The 18,420-nt window shown below is 38.2% G+C and overlaps 1 protein-coding gene across 1 annotated transcript; it reads right to left on the bottom strand.

Annotated features, from left to right (window-relative positions):
• Nucleotides 1–248: 248 nt before the first annotated feature.
• LOC133648597 (mitochondrial peptide methionine sulfoxide reductase-like) lies at nt 249–17,262 on the bottom strand. The gene is made up of 6 exons (XM_062044839.1): nt 17,051–17,262; nt 5,862–5,930; nt 5,633–5,752; nt 2,703–2,807; nt 2,494–2,600; nt 249–1,637 (listed from the first exon to the last, which is right to left on the bottom strand). Exons 1-6 carry the CDS (start codon nt 17,187–17,189, stop codon nt 1,467–1,469), a joined length of 711 nt encoding a protein of 236 aa, XP_061900823.1. The 5' UTR covers nt 17,190–17,262; the 3' UTR covers nt 249–1,466.
• Nucleotides 17,263–18,420: the final 1,158 nt, after the last annotated feature.

Here is an 18,420-nt window from a genome sequence, read left to right as displayed (position 1 = left end):
TCTTATGAGACCAAAACACATATGTCTTTTTAAAATGCATTATAACTTGTAAATAAACGTAAGTAACAGTCCATTTACACTGGACCTAATGGGAGCCATGACGTCATTGCGTCCATTGCGTTGATTTTATATAGAAAAAAAATGCAAAATTATATTAAAACTATTTTACCACAAAAAATATTTTTGGTGTAAGTGAAATGTACAATAATTTAAATTTTATTACAACCCCCATTGAAAAAGTCATTTTAAATGATATAAATAAAGGGGAACTGCGCTTTTTTTTTTAAATTTGGCCTAAAATTCACAATCCGAATGAGACCAAAACACAAGTCTTTTTTAAATGCGTTATAATTTGTAAATAAACGTAAATAACAGTCCACTTACACTGGACCTAATGGGAGCCATGACGTCATTGCGTCCATTGCGTTTGTTATTATGAATGTGCCTGTTATTACATTACATATACACTTATAGCATGTATATAAAACCGGAAGTGTTTGGATGTTTTTAATGGGCCATAAGCAGAATAGAGCGACTCCTATAGGCTCCATTCCTAGCTGTTTTTGCCCGCGTTTAATTAACGAATTAGAATGCATAAAAAAATAAAAACATATATGTGCTTGTCTTACATAAGTATTGTGAATGACAGCTGTTTACTATGGCGACGTGATCACATCCTATGCGCCTGTCATGACACTAACACTAACTCGTTCCCAGTTGGCTTTTACGCTTAATAATGTACAATACTGTGTCACTTTTGTTGCTTTTACGTTGCGGTGTGTGTCTTTCTAACAGCTTATAGTGTTACCTGACAGCTCCATAATGTTTATAGTTAATTTTAAAAGAGCTTGAGATGATGTGTAAAGACAACAACTTTATACATTCGTTATACATAACATGCGCTTTTAGTACAAGGGAACTATTCTGGCTCTCTGCTGCTCTCTAGTGACAGCAAGTGGAATTGACAAGTGAATAAAAACCATGATCATTTAGAATTAAAACATGAGACGCAAATAGAAAGAGTGGATAATGACAGCAAACATTGTAAAATAACGGGAATGTTGCTGTATTTGTGTGAATATAACACTCGTAGCAGGGCAGTCAGGTGTACAGTAGGTGGCCAGTAGAATGTCACACAAAGAAATACAAATAACGTGGGAAATGGATTCATCTAGTATTTATAAACAATCAAATACATAAGTTATGTGTTAATTGCTCCATAAAATAATATACAAATTGTTGTATTTATATATTGCCAAATACATTTCACGATAAACATTTTTGTTTGCCTAAAATATTTGTCCTTTGTTTTATCCTGACTTTAATAATGATCAACTAATTAAAATCACAAAACTATACGATGATGTTGAACATTTTAAAATAAAATGTATCGGTATTGGTAATATTGGCCCTGTATTTAATTATTTGCAGTATGCCCAATTGTGGATCCGGATCTGGTTGACTAACTAGGCCTTCTCCTTGATTCCCATTGGACAGGAGACTCCTGTGGAGCCCAGCCCACAGTAGCCTTGTGGGTTTTTATTCAGGTACTGCTGGTGGTAGTCCTCGGCATAGTAAAAGTCTTTGCCCTCTGCTATCTCTGTTGTGATGACTCCAAAACCTTCCTCAGTCAGAGCCTGCAACCACAATATGTCAAGTAGAAATTGATATCTTATAGTCCAGCTTTATCCAAGTGTAACTTCTAGTTAATAATTTTTGATACGCCAACATGCATTTTGTTATGATGGTAGGAATACTGTGCTTCTTCTAAAATGTTATTTTCAGCGCGACCAGAACAAACAAGTTAATAAACGGAATGGAAATCTAACCAATTTTTTAAAAATCTGCACAGTATACGTACACCTTAGAAGTTTATTTCATAATTTTAAAAAATGCTATAATAAAACCTGTAACATTTTGTGCATGTATTAGTTATTGAGACTAAAGTGACTTTTGCGCAGGGCATATGTAGAACCCAGATGGTTTGGCAGGGAGTGTGTGTGTGTTTGCTTTGGGCCAACTGCTCGCTCACATGCACGTAAACGCACACATACACAGATGGGAAAGGGGGGGAGGGGTCAATCTGGTGATAACAAGATGAGAAGAGAGAAGTCGACTGTGTGAGCACTCCTGCTCAAAAGACAACATATTCAATATTACGTCGAGACCAAACGATCCCATTGTAGTGGTCAAATTATATTAAAAAACATGTACTGAGGTGAACTTTGGTCCTTGATAAGTACATTGGAATACATTTACAGCGGAATAACCATTTGTGCCACGGAATGATGACAAGCATTGAAATAATTCATGAGTGTTCGTAGGCTGAGCGGAAATAATAATTATAATAATAATAATGGATTAGATTTATATAGCGCTTTTCTAGACACTCAAAGCGCTTCACAGAGAAGTGAGAACCCATCATTCATTCATTCATTCAAATGCATGCTGGGAAATGGCGTCCAGGATATGAAGAGGATGCTATGTTGGTACCTTTTGGTACTGATCTCGGGACGCCAGCGCCTCCTTCAGCTGCTGCTGTGTGTAGGCATAGATGGCCGAGCGGTACGTCGTCCCCACATCGTTGCCCTGACGCATGCCTGAACACACACATATACTGTATCTATAAATACTGTATGTTCAAGGTTTTATTACACATTTTAGATGGCTTTCAGCTGACGTGCAACGCCCCTCATGGCTACCTTGAGTGGGATTGTGGCTCTCCCAGAAGACTTTGAGCAGGCTGGCGAAGGAGATCTGGTTTGGATGGAAGACCACTCTGACCACCTCAGCATGGCCCGTCATGCCTGAACGCAAGGAATACACTTATATATATATATAGCTATTGTTTGGATTTAAATGACCTCACGTCCAGCTCATTAAATACTCGTGGTGGTCGTGCTAGCGTCTGTTGTCAATGGGTACTAGGCGCCGATTAGCCTTTCTCAAAGAAAAATGCCCTATGCTTGCGTTGTTTTTGGCTGTACGAACCGTTCAAATTGCGAAAACGATAAACTTTTTTTCAGAGTTTCTCGAGAGGTAATCAAGAAGGGCAGAAGAGTGCAAGATTTTACATAGATGATGAGAAAAGTGGCACACACTCCAGTCCAAGAGAGCGAGCAGAATTGAAGAATGCACAAGTTTGCAGTGAACACTTTGTTAAAGGTTTGTTTGATATATTTTTAACACACTTTACTCGTTTAGTATTTCCCATTGAAGTATTATCTTGATGTTGTTTGTATTTTGAATTTTTAACAAAGAGATACTCGTAACAGATACTTTGTCAAGAAAAGTTCTACATCTTTATTCTCTACACAAATATGTCAGAGTAGATTTAATAACAGGACAAAAATCAAATATGGTGATAATTCAGTAGTTTGTTAAATGGGATATGCAGTCACAGGTATCAGCTGTCGGGTGCTAGTCGTCGTACGTAGTTTGTTTACATGGATGTGTCCTCAAAAGTCGCAAAGTTAAATAATGAAATGCAACCTTACCCGAGCAAAAACGATGCATATTTATCCGGGAGAGTCTTGATACAAATTTCCTTGAAGATATTTTGACAGGTCTGGGAACTCCACCGATGAATAATCCCTATTATCACACGACAAATCTTTTTTTGACAAAGTATAGGGATGTATTCAATTGCATAGTTAGATTTTTTTGCTCGTATCTGCTTTTTACAGGAAAATCAGGCCCCCTGCGTACTCAGAGCGTTTGCGCGCTGCTAGCTGCACAACAGCCATCTTGGCTTGGTTGACCACCACTGTTTTCACATCCGGGAAGTCACATGATGGAATACAAGCAATATATGTTTTAGGGGTGTCAACATTTTTATAAATTATTCATTTATATTTTTTTATTTGTAAGGATTCTTAATCGATTAATAAAAATTACAAATCGATTTTTTTTTTTATCTGTCCTGTCCAACCAATCAGGCAAATCATATTGTTGATGGAGATGCCCGTATTTGCAGTGCTGATTTACTTTAGAAAAGACAATTGTGGGTTACTTGTCTTGTTGCCCTATCTGTATTTGACTTTATTAAATGTTTGGGTAGAATTTTATCAAACAAAACCAGTTTTCTTTTAAGTAATATAGAAATGTATCACAGCTGTCTATTATATGGAGGAATGTAGTTAATCATACACCTGGCACTCAATGTTATTAAAAAGTATGAATTTTGAATCGATAATGATTTTGACTCAACAATCGATTCTGAATCGTTACCCCGAAGAATCAAATCGAATTGAATTGTGCGGTGCCCAAAGATTCACAGCTCTAATACGTATAGTGTAAAAAGAGCCCCTTTCTCCCAACACTGGCTTTCATCATGTGTATGCAGATGTTTACATGTTGTGTGTGTATGTGTGTAAATTGTAAACAAATAGTTAACTACTCACATTTACATATTGTATATGTGAACAGTAAATTTATACAGCACTTTTCTCTAGTGACTCAAAGCGCTTTACATAGCGAAACCAGTGTTTCCCACACATTCATTTATTTGTGGCGGCCCGCCACGAAAGAATTACGTCCGCCACAAATTAATATTTTTTTATTTTTTTTTGTCCTGTCCAGCTTCTCAGGCAAATCATATAGTTGATGTAGATGCCCATATAGGCTGTTCAGATTTACTTTACAAAAGAGAAATGTAGGATACTTCTCTTGTTGCCTTATTTGTATTTGACCACTACTGTTTTCTGTTTATTTGTTACTGACTATGGCAGGACACCTCTGCCTCTGTTTCACTTTATGTTGCTGGTAAATAATATGGTTGTAGTAGTAGGCTAAAGTTAAATTATTTAGTATGCACTAATTAAAGGGGCAGAGCTTTAAGAGACATTTTAGCTTTTATATTTTATAAGATATATTTTTTGTAAGAACCACAATTAATAAATATATTTCAGTGAATAACTTATTGTTCAAATCTGTATATAAATATGCACATAAAGTGTTGTAATTATATTGGAAAATGGATGGATGGATGGATGGATGGACGTTTAAAACAAAACTGTTACTATTAATTAGTAAGTATACATTTTTTGAGCGTTTTTAGAGAAAATCATATCATTGTAGTAAATTATGCAAATTACTCGATGATGTCATGGTGACCACGCCCATAGCCACGCCCCCACCGCCACAGGTATCTTGGCAGTTTATGGGAAACACTGGAAACCCATTATCTAAGTCACATTTGCATGTCGATGGACAGACAAATGTTTACAATTAGGGTGTATGTTGGTCGAGCCACTATGTATATTACCGTGTTTGTGTGTATAAGTGAAGGAACAACCTTATGTGTGCATAATGTGTATGTGTGCGTGTGTGTGTGTTTGTGAATGGACAGACATGTTCATTTAGTGTGTAGTTTTGTATGTGAATGGACAAACAGGGAGTTAGGGTTAGGGGTTAGAGTTAGGTTATGGTTTAAGAGTTAGGGATAGGGTTTAGTAACGTACTTATGTTCAAACTGTAATAGGCATTCAGAACTTTACATTAAGTGTGTGTATGTGAATGGACGAGCATAAATTTGCATGTATGTGTAAATAATGGATGGAAAACCATATATTTGCAATATTTGTGTATTGTATTAACCATTATTGTGTCCTCTCTAGAAATACAACTGTACCTGAGCACACTTCCTTGTAGGTGGGGTTGGGTGAGTGCCCTCCCGCGTAGCCAACCTGAGTGGAATAAACTCCTTTCTCCCTCCAAAACTTTCTCTCTGCCCCCCAGAAGCAACCCATGCCTGCAGAAAACCACCACACACACAATATAAAAGGTCACTAGGTTTTTGAGACCGCAGAGCGCTCAAACCACGCTCAAACCACGCTCAAACCACGTTCAAACCTACTCACCAAACATAACCATGTGTGTGTCTTCTGGGAAAGGAGGAATGGTCCTGTTACCGTTCACGTCGTGTTTGGCTACACAGGAGAGAACATTTGAAGATCTGTTAAACACATTTACTAAATAATTTGCGCCTTATACAGAACAGCTAGATGGGGAAAAGGTGGGGAAAAAAACGTTTTCAATAGTGCATCTTATGACACAGAAATCAGTGACACGCTTTACTTGTGCTGAGCATTTCTGCATGCTTTCATACTAGAAGCTGCCTTTGGACCCATCAGCACACTGCCACCTGGCTACACTGATGTGAATTAGCATGCCAAGGGCTCTGTGTGTGTGTGTGTGTGTGTGTGTGTGTGTGTGTGTGTGTGTGTGTGTGTGTGTGTGTGTGTGTGTGTGTGTGTGTGTGTGTGTGTGTGTGTGTGTGTGTGTGTGTGTGTGTGTCTGTGTGTGTGTGTGTGTGTGTGTGTGTGTGTGTGTGTGTGTTTGCGTGTGCGTATGTGTGTGCTCCTAAATCCTGCCACAATAATAAGCCTTATCAAGATAACAATCCTGTATTCTTTATGACAGGCACGCACACACACACATAATACATATTAGTGCTGCTCTATTTCAGTTCTGTGTGTGTGTGTGCGTGTGTGTGTTTGTGTGTGTGTGCGTGTGTGTGTGTTTGTGTGTGTGTGTGTGTGTGTGTGTGCGCGTGTGTGTGTGCGTGTGTGTGCGTGTGTGTGTGTGTGTGTGTGTGTGTGTGTGTGTGTGTGTGTGTGTGTGTGTGTGTGTGTGTGTGTGTGTGTGTGTGTGTGTGTGTGCGACTCAGCAATCTACATTGAGCAGCAAAGCCTTATTTTAATGGGCTTTTATTATCTTTTATTGCTACAAAAATGTCATTATTTCTTACACTGCTAGACAGAAGGGGCGCTGTTACAGCCTTACACGTATATAAATGTATAATTTATAATACTTATTGTACTGGAATTAGCATTTTTAAACAAAAAAATACAACAAGAACACCACCGGATAGCTTTGGTTTAAAAGAACATATTTTATTAAGTGTCCGTATTGTACATTATTACTATTTTTATGAACACAATGGAAAATATCTGGCTTTAAGGCAGTCCAACAAAAGCAAATAACAATTTGCAAGTGTGTTATTATTACGATTATACATTTAAAAATAGCTAAAGTTAGGAAGAAAAATCGCTATCATTTGCGAACAACACACAAAGCTAATGCGCTTTTTACGTACGGACCTTGTTTATATTGAATTGAATTGAAGTACAAATAAAAGCAGGATATCTATTTAATTTACTGCCACAATTCACTGGGATGTACATTTTTGTACATCCCCCAACCCGCTAATTGAGAAGCACTGAGATAAGACAAGAATAAAAAATGGAGCACTGCAACATTATTCTTTCCTCTCTGGACCACCACAACTGACAATGATGGATGACGCGCACACACACACACACACACACACACACACACACACACACACACACACACACACACACACACACACACACACACACACACACACACACACACACACATATTCACACACAGCAATTAAATCTACAGAGTAACCTCCCCCACCTTCTCCTGATTGCCTGTTAGTTTCCTTCTCTCCATCGTCATCATCCTCACAACATTCTTCTCAATGTCATCCAGCAGCCATATTTGTTAGCAATATTCTTCTGCATTAGCTTTCTTTGACTTTAGCCGCATGATCTCCTTTGTTAGCCTTCTTCTAATAAACAAAATAGGTCTTAAAAGGGAACTGGACATTTTTGGGGGAGTTTTGCCTATCGTTCACAACCCTTATGAGAGACAAGAAGACAAAAGGTTTTTTTTGCATTCCAACATGTAAAAATCGGCTCGTTATCGGTGGCTCGCAAATGCAGCTAATGGGAGCAATCAATTTTTACCTCTAAATCACTTTATAAAATGCATTCAAAAACCGTCAACGATACTTCATTTATGTTGCGTAGCCTGTATAATAACCAAACTGTAGCGACATTGTTATTGTAAAAGAGAACACTGAGGAAGTCTTTTTCTAGCGTAGTAACACTTTGGCATGCTACGGTATTAGCCGTAAAATATAACTACGGCAAAAGATATGTTGGCTTCTACGTCAGCATAAAACGCGTTTTGAGTTTGTAATGCACAACACAATGCACTAAGACACAAATCTGTACTGACTGAAAAACATGAACAGTCCTATTGCAGTATCTGTGAAGTATTAGCCCTTATTTCATGTGTTGTTTCATGTTCATGTGTCGCCCTAAACAGCAGCGTCTGACAAGCCTGAAAATGTGTTGGTGCTGTCACTGTCATGTATGATGTCTTTTTGCTATTTTTGTCCGTGATGTGTAATGTTTATTGTCTAAATGTACGGTCAGTGAAAATGAATTTCCCCACGGTGACCAATAAATATAAATCTACAACCCCTGTTTCCATATGAGTTGGGAAATTGTGTTAGATGTAAATATAAACGGAATATAATGATTTGCAAATCCTTTTCAACCCATATTCAATTGAATGCACTACAAAGACAAGATATTTGATGTTCAAACTCATAAACTTTATTTTTTTTTTGCAAATAATAATTAACTTACAATTTCATGGCTGCAACACGTGCCAAAGTAGTTGGGAAAAGGCATGTTCACCACTGTGTTACATGCCCTTTCCTTTTAACATCACTCAGTAAACGTTTGGGAACTGAGGAGACACATTTTTTAAGCTTATCAGGTGGAATTCTTTCCCATTCTTGCTTGATGTACAGCTTAAGTTGTTCAACAGTCCGGGGTTCTCCGTTGTGGTATTTTAGGCTTCATAATGCGCCACACATTTTCAATGGGAGACAGGTCTGGACTACAGGCAGGCCAGTCCAGTACCCGCACCCTTTTACTATGAAGCCATGTTGATGTAACACGTGGCTTGGCATTGTCTTGCTGAAATAAGCAGGGGCGTCCATGGTAACGTTGCTTGGATGGCAACATATGTTGCTCCAAAACCTGTATGTACCTTTCAGCATTAATGGCGCCTTCACAGATGTGTAAGTTACCCATGTCTTGGGCACTAATACACCCCCATACCATCACAGATGCTGGCTTTTCAATTTTGCACCTATAACAATTCCGGATGGTTCTTTTCCTCTTTGGTCCGGAGGACACGTCGTCCACAGTTTCCAAAAACAATTTGAAATGTGGACTCGTCAGACCACAGAACACTTTTCCACTTTGTATCAGTCCATCTTAGATGAGCTCAGGCCCAGTGAAGCCGACAGCGTTTCTGGGTGTTGTTGATAAACGGTTTTCGCCTTGCATAGGAGAATTTTAACTTGCACTTACAGATGTAGCGACCAACTGTAGTTACTGACAGTGGGTTTCTGAAGTGTTCCTGAGCCCATGTGGTGATATCCTTTACACACTGATGTCGCTTGTTGATGCAGTACAGCCTGAGGGATCGAAGGTCACGGGCTTAGCTGCTTACGTGCAGTGATTTCTCCAGATTCTCTGAACCCTTTGATGGTATTACGGACCGTAGATGGTGAAATCCCTAAATTCCTTGCAGTAGCTGGTTGAGAAAGGTTTTTCTTAAAACTGTTCAACAATTTGCTCACGCATTTGTTGACAAAGTGGTGACCCTCGCCCCATCCTTGTTTGTGAATGACTGAGCATTTCATGGAATCTACTTTTATACCCAATCATGGCACCCACCTGTTCCCAATTTTCCTGTTCACCTGTGGGATGTTCCAAATAAGTGTTTGATGAGCATTCCTCAACTTTATCAGTATTTATTGCCACCTTTCCCAACTTCTTTGTCCCGTGTTGCTGGCATCAAATTCTAAAGTTAATGATTATTTGGGGGGAAAAAAATGTTTATCAGTTTGAACATCAAATATGTTGTCTTTGTAGCATATTCAATTGAATATGGGTTGAAAATTATTTGCAAATCATTGTATTCTGTTTATATTTACATCTAACACAATTTCCCAACTCATATGGAACCGGGTTTGTAAAATCTAATCTTGTATCTCACGTCTGTCTGTCACGATACATGCATGACATGCTGCGTGACTCACTCAATGGACAGTTGTCTGTTTGGTCCAGCTGATCGGGGATGTTTTTTCGGTTTATTTGGGTAAGCACTCCATTTATGTTGAAATAACTTGGCTACAAGTACCACATTTTGCAGCTTCAAGTCACTTTCACTTCCATCTCTCAGCTTCCGTATGCTCCGTCTCCGTCTGTGATGTATTTTTTGTGGTGGGGAATACCGATGTTAGTGTTTTTGGTTCTATTTTATCTTCTGCCTATACATATTAGTGAGCAATATTTAGTATTTATTACTATTTTTTTTGTTTTTAATTACGCTTTACTTCTGTTACTGTTTGTAAAAACCTGCACTGCAACAATGTAATTTCCCCATTGTGGGATGAATAAGTCTATCCTATCAAATGTCTCACTCTTCCTTGGTGCTGGCTTCAAGAACAGTAGTTTATCCTCCATATATTCAGCTTCAAAAATATAAGGTTGTGAATCCTCATTTGTCCAAAAATAGTTGTCTTCGTTGTTTGTTATCGAATCTGCCATGATTAGAAGACACACACACCTTTGACACATAGTTGTTGCCAGAAGTCGGAAGTGCGATGCTATGGAAACGGGAACAAATCTGCAGAGGAATTAGTTCCAGTAATGATTAAAATGACCAAAATGCAGTAAATATACCTCTCATAATGCATAATGATTGTGAACTATAGGCAAAATAAAAAATACAAAAGTGCAGTTCAACTTTAAAAGTCAACCAGGAGGTTTAATGTGTTTGCTGGTTTTGGTTAAACATGCCAATGTGGATATTCAGATTTTAAAAAAAAGACGGACGGACCAAAATATCTCAGCAGCAGAAACATTTCTCGGTTGGGTCCCTAGAGGGCTATTGTAGCTTCACATCATACATTAATGTAAAGGAAAGTGGATGACATGAATCTTCAAGGTGGGTCAAGTCCCAAAAGTGGGTTCTGGACAAGCTCCAAGGAGGTGCCATTTGCATGACTTGTAAAATGGTGTTTGAAGGCATTGCACAAACAACTTAAGCTGCTGTTTATTCGGCCCCCAACCATATATACCGTGTGTCCTGCAAACAAGTTTGCAACATCTCCACTGGTTTTGTAGCCCGAAAAATTCCACAGCATCTCCTCCACGCTCCATCCATCATTTTCTTCTGTGACTGCACAAAGGGAGCTCTGTATGAGGGGCCGTTAGGGACATTATTCAGAATTACCTCTTACATACACTACTGAAATGCTCTCACATAAACAACTGAAATCTTTTTCTTTTATACACACTACTGAAACACTCTTATAAACACTACTGAAATGCTCTTACATACACTACTGAAATGCTCTCACATAAACAACTGAAATCTTTTTCTCTCACAGACCCTACTGAAACACTCTTATAAACACTACTGAAATGCTCTTACATATACTACTGAAACACTCGTATAAACACTACTGAAACACTCTTATAAACACTACTGAAACACTCTTATAAACACTACTGAAACATTCTTACATACACTACTGAAACACTCTTATAAACACTACTGAAATACTCTTACATACACTACTGAAACACTCTTACATACACTACTGAAACACTCTTAGAAACACTACTGAAATACTCTTACATACACTACTGAAACACTCTTACATACACTACTGAAAAACTCTTATAAACACTACTGAAATACTCTTACATACACTACTGAAACACTCTTATAAACACTACTGAAACACTCTTATAAACACTACTGAAACATTCTTACATACACTACTGAAACACTCTTATAAACACTACTGAAACATTCTTACATACACTACTGAAATGTTTTTGTCTCACGCACACACACCTGGAATTATTTTTCACTAGTATGTATAAACGGGTTTCACCTGTGTGTGTGTGTGTGCTTTTTACACGTGTGTGTAAGGGACAACAATTTCAGTAGTATGTGTGCAAAGATTTCAGTTATGTGTATGAGCGCATCTTACCTTTGTGTATACGAGCATTTTACCACTATGTGTAAGAGCATCTTACTAGTGTGTGTGAGCGATGTTGCATTCCGGTTCCGGTATAATCCCCGCCCCTTTTCAGACAAGTTTATTTTTACTTTTTTTAAAGCCAAGTTGTTGAGAAAATGTCTGCCGACAAGTAGCTTAACCGAGGCGGGAGCTCCACTTCATAATTTGAGGGCTTCAGCGGAGAATATAATAACACTTTCAATGCAACAAGGGTCGCGCTGCCGCCATGGGTCTCCCCCGCAGGACGCGGCACCTGAGCGACCACACAGCGGTGCCTTTCTCCTCCAGACAGCCGCAGCCTGGAGCACTCGTTCCATTGCGAGTTTGCACCGCACACATGCAACGTTTCAGTTCATGGACATCGGGGCAAAAGGAGGAAAAGGTAATTAGACATTATTTATTTCTAAATGATTTGTTGAATCACACGAAATGTAAGACAACATGGCATTGTAGTGAGCTACAATGGTAACATGTCGAAATGTGAGTCACGTCGTGTTACGTCAGTAGCTAATCATATACTAATGATAATGGATTGCATTTATTTAGCGCTTATCATCGACTAGATAAGGGGTCCCCAAACTACGGCCCGCGGGCCGGTTACGGCCCTCCAAAGTCCAACATCCGGCCCGCTGGGAAAAACAATTTTTTTGTATTATTATTTTCAATCTGTCTTATCTAATCCAATCCATTTTTTGGTGTTCCCTAGCCGCTCAGGCAAATCATATTGTCTACAAATGCATTTCCCTGTATGACTTATATTGTCTTAGCTGTTTTCATGTGATCTGATTGTTACATTCTTATTTCAGAGTCACCACACAGCTGCATGACCATTTCAACAAGGACGGAATAAACAACCTCTGGATTCATGGAACTTCTTTGCACACAAATATATTAATTGGAATATTCAATAAATTTCACATAGAAACATTGTGAATATTATTTTCAACAGTGTGTTGAAAACAACCTTTTTTGGCTCAGAAAGGTTCCTTATGTCTCATTATTCATATCCTTTCAATACTTGTCGGTGTGTAATTCCAGACATAGATGTAAACATTAATGAGACAACAATGAACATTTTTCAACAAGTGAACCCACTTGAAAATGATGGCAACTATGGAATAGACATTTTCACTTCAATTCTGCACTTTATTCAGTGGACAACATGGGAATAATAAGGTTTGTTAAAATGTTTTCTTCACTTGTGCAGTGTATTCTGCAAATTAACATTTTGTTTAAACATTTTGTAAAAAATAAATAAATAAGGAACCTGTTATACAGACCTGTATGAAGTTGCCCACTTTATTATTGCAAATATCAGAATAACACCGCAATACGTTTGTGCTGTGAACATTTATGTTTCTACGGTTGATGTTTTTAAGTTATTTTATGTTCTGACTAGTAATGTCATCCAGCCCCCACCACCACACACACTTTGTCAAAATCTCCCCAAACTTGTCCCAAACGCTTGTGATACACAATTTTTTTGTCTTATGATTATTGTATTTAGGTTAGGGGCTAGGTGTAAATATTAACACATTAACTTAAACTATAATTTTAGACAAACAATATCTATTGTCTGACTACAAGAAGCATTGAAAAGTATATAAATAATAAGGCATAGGGAACCTTTTTTGAGAAAAAAAAAAAAAGATATTTAATATGTTTATGAGAAATGTATTGAATATTCCAATTAATATATTTGTGTGCAGAGAAGTTCCATGAATCCAGAGGTTGCTTATTCCGTCCTTGTTGAAATGGTCATGCAGCTGTGTGGTGACTCTGAAATAAGAATGTAACAATCAGATCACATGAAAACAGCTAAGACAATATACGTCATACAGGGAAATGCATTTGTAGACAATAGGGATGTGCGTATCGAACCTGTGGTATCGATATATCGATACTCACACGCTACTCATTTGGCATCACTTTTCAGAAAAAAGCATCGATATAAACCAAAAAACGGCGTGTGGGGGGTACAAGCATCACATTCAGATGTTTTTGATGACTTACTTAACTTACTATGTGCTGGGACACCCCTGTACCTGGCAGAGTATAGAGCTGGCCCAGTCACGTCACAGGAGACAGCGAATGAGCGTCGTCAACGTGCAACACACACACAGCCAGCCGACAGCGATGCAGCCGGGCATATCCAGTGTCAGGCATTGTTTATTTTATTTTTTTACTGAATATTTTTGTTTAGATGATTATCCTAAATTCAAATAATTTCCACTCAGGGGAATTTACTGTTAGTTGAAAATTGCTTGAGTATTTAAAACAAGATAAGAAAGAGATACATCTTTGCATCACAGTTTTATTTTTTTCCAAGAAAATCTTGAAATATATGATTGAATGTGATTTTGGTTTTAATCTGTAACATGATTTCTTACATTTCGAAAACATTAGCCTATTTCATATTTCATTAATTGCTAATTATATCACAAACTTAAAAAAAATAACTGCAGCTTCTTGCGATTCGGATTTGACAGTTAATTGGAAAGCCCTAATATGTAATTATTATTATATATAATATATAATTATTATTATATATAATATTAAATTTATTTTTCATATTTATGTTATTTATTTTAATTTTACTTTTATTATATATTGACCATAATACATGTGGTATAAATGGTCTGTATGTGTCTTGTGATTTGTCTTAAATAATAATAGTAATAATATTTTTGACTGACAAAAATTGCCAATAAGAAATTAATGGTATCGATGAAAATGCAAGAAAAAGTATTGGTATCGTATCGAATCCTAAAAGTGTGGTATCGCCCATCCCTAGTAGACAATATGATTTGCCTGAGCGGCTAGGGAACACCAAAAAATGGATTAGATTAGAAAAGACAGATTGAAAATAATAATACAAAAAAATTGTTTTTCCCAGCGGGCCGGATGTTGGACTTTAGAGGGCCGTAACCGGCCCGCGGGCCGTAGTTTGGGGACCCCTTATCTAGTCGATGATAAGCGCTAAATAAATGCAATCCATTATCATTAGTAAATGATTAGCTACTGACGTAACACGACGTGACTCACATTTCGACATGTTACCATTGTAGCTCACTACAATGCCATGTTGTCTTACATTTCGTGTGATTCAACAAATCATTTAGAAATAAATAATGTCTAATCACCTTTTCCTCCTTTTGCCCCGTTGTCCATGAACTGAAACGTTGCATGTGTGCGGTGCAAACTCGCAATGGAACGAGTGCTCCAGGCTGCGGCTGTCGGGAGGAGAAAGGCACCGCTGTGTGGTCGCTCAGGTGCCGCGTCCTGCGGGGGAGACCCATGGCGGCAGCGCGACCCTTGTTGCATTGAAAGTGTTATTATATTCTCCGCTGAAGCCCTCAAATTATGAAGTGGAGCTCCCGCCTCGGTTAAGCTACTTGTCGGCAGACATTTTGTCCACAACTTGGCTTTAAAAAAAATAAAAATAAACTTGTCTGAAAAGGGGCGGGGATTATACCGGAACCGGAATGCAACATCGCTCACACACACTAGTAAGATGCTCTTACACATAGTGGTAAAATGCTCGTATACACAAAGGTAAGATGCGCTCATACACATAACTGAAATCTTTGCACACATACTACTGAAATTGTTGTCCCTTACACACACGTGTAAAAAGCACACACACGCACAGGTGAAACCCGTTTATACATACTAGTGAAAAATAATTCCAGGTGTGTGTGTGTGCGTGAGACAAAAACATTTCAGTAGTGTTTATAAGAGTGTTTCAGTAGTGTATGTAAGAATGTTTCAGTAGTGTTTATAAGAGTGTTTCAGTAGTGTATGTAAGAATGTTTCAGTAGTGTTTATAAGAGTGTTTCAGTAGTGTATGTAAGAATGTTTCAGTAGTGTTTATGAGAGTGTTTCAGTAGTGTTTATAAGAGTGTTTCAGTAGTGTATGTAAGAGTATTTCAGTAGTGTTTATAAGAGTGTTTCAGTAGTGTTTATAAGAGTTTTTCAGTAGTGTATGTAAGAGTGTTTCAGTAGTGTATGTAAGAGTATTTCAGTAGTGTTTATAAGAGTGTTTCAGTAGTGTATGTAAGAGTGTTTCAGTAGTGTATGTAAGAGTATTTCAGTAGTGTTTATAAGAGTGTTTCAGTAGTGTATGTAAGAGTATTTCAGTAGTGTTTATAAGAGTGTTTCAGTAGTGTTTATACGAGTGTTTCAGTAGTATATGTAAGAGCATTTCAGTAGTGTTTATAAGAGTGTTTCAGTAGGGTGTGTGAGAGAAAAAGATTTCAGTTGTTTATGTGAGAGCATTTCAGTAGTGTATGTAAGAGCATTTCAGTAGTGTTTATAAGAGTGTTTCAGTAGTGTGTATAAAAGAAAAAGATTTCAGTTGTTTATGTGAGAGCATTTCAGTAGTGTATGTAAGAGGTAATTCTGAATAATGTCCCTTACGGCCCCTCATAGCTCTGGCCACATTCGAGCATGTGCATTTATATTCTCAGGGCCTTTCACCACCCTTCTCACCTGTGCACTCCACAAATATTCAATCAAGTCCATCTAAAGCACACAACTTTTCCATGTATTTCAGACGTGCATCCCTTTAGTAGAGAGGCCAGTGCGTGTGCCTGTGTGTGTGAGTGGGGGGGTTTGCATGTGTTTGCCAGGGCAGATCTATTCATCAAAAGCCAACACTCAGCAGCTCCACTCCTAGTGAAGAGGAGGACACTTTGGTGCCAATAGAAGCAGCTGCCAATTTAAAGCTGACATATAGGAACTCTAGTTCGTCCTCGCTCGCACTAACGCACACACACACATTTTCGGTGAAATGTTTCTATGTCAAGCACAAAATATATTTTAAAAAGTGCCATATGTTGTACTTTGGTTAGTTTATTGTTAAAGGAGATGCGCATGCGCACATCTGTCCATAGCAGTTGGAACGTTAAAGTCAAATAATGACAACACTTGTCATTAAACAACGTACGTCGTAATACTCGCGTCTTTTAATGTGTTTTTGGGACAGCAAATGTTTCTCGGTTATAACAACACTAATAAAACAAAGTTATTTTTCGTAGACCATAATTGCCTTGTCATGCCGTAACTAGCATGCTACAGCTAATCCACTGTGGTGAAGTGCAGCACACTTACCAGAGACTCTGAGGGCTTCAGCCCGACCGGGCAGCGCTGCTTCCGGGCTTGGCATCTGAGTTTTGGAGGCCATGTCTCCCATTCGAGTGTTTACTAAATGTCGCCACACCAGACGGAGCCTGGAGGAAGAAGAGACCATTGAGCTGAGAGCCGCACTACAACAGCCCCCGGCGCTAACTCGGTTAGCTTAGCATAGCTCTGTTTCCGTTTAGCTAATAAGAGTGAAGTTGTGTAACATACTTTACATAACTTTAACAACACATATGACGGAATAATATAAAGTAATAAACCCACTAAACATTGACCTATCGACGCACATCCAATTACTCACATACAGTAAAGATGTATGTTGTTAGTTATAGCGTTACTACTACAAAAACAACCATGAAATGACTACATTTTAAATGCGGTTCTGGATGTGTAAGTGTATCATTGTTGATGTAGTTTGCAGGGACATATTTTGGTACAGTAAATATCAGAATAGAAACACAAGACAAAGACTTCTCATAATGTACATTTTAATCAAACCTATTTGAGAACAATTCTAAAAAGGTTTACAGACATGTTCACATTTAGTGTGGACGTGAACGGACAAACAAGACCGTTGGTGTTCAAATTTGGTTTAGGTAGCCTATATTCGAACATGAATAACCCTTTAAATGTTTACATTAAGTACGTCTATTAACATGCAGTACTTTTATTATAATATGTGCGTCTGTGAATGGAACAACACATTTTGTTTTGTTAATATATGTGAATGTAAAAACACAGTTGGGGTTAGGGTTCGAAATTAGGTTGATAAGTATTCTACATGTAAACATAAATATCATTTTAAATGTTGTGTATCTAATTGAACATATCCATTTTCTACCGCTTATTCCCTTCGGGGTCGCGGGGGGCTCTGGCCTATCGCAGCTACAATCGAGCGGAAGGCGAGGTACACCCTGGACAAGTCGCCATCTCATCACAGGGCCAACAGAGAGAGACAGACAACATTCACACTCACGTTCACACACTAGGGCCAATTTTAGTGTTGCCAATCAACCTATCTCTAGGTCAGTGGTTCTTAACCTGGGAGCGCTAGGGGTTCGGTGAGTCGGCCTGAGGGGTTCGGCGGAGCCTCCGTCGCAGAGGTCAGGACACACCCGACTCATCGTGTAAATAAAAACTTCTCCCTATCGCCGTATTATGGATACAGCAACAGCAGAAGTCACACTGATTTGCAGGTGTGTAATTTGTTGTGAGTTCATGCATTTTCCTGAGGGAACTTTCCTGAAGGAATCAATAAAGTACTATTTATCTATCTATCTATTGTGTTGGTTTTGTTCTTTGAACAAGGTGATGTTTATGCACGGTTCATTTTGTGCACC

Source organism: Entelurus aequoreus, linkage group LG04, assembly GCF_033978785.1.
Source record: "Entelurus aequoreus isolate RoL-2023_Sb linkage group LG04, RoL_Eaeq_v1.1, whole genome shotgun sequence".
NCBI lineage: Eukaryota > Metazoa > Chordata > Actinopteri > Syngnathiformes > Syngnathidae > Entelurus > Entelurus aequoreus.
The sequence above is the reverse complement of the archived record's forward strand: the minus strand, read 5'-3'. Positions and strand labels throughout refer to the sequence as shown.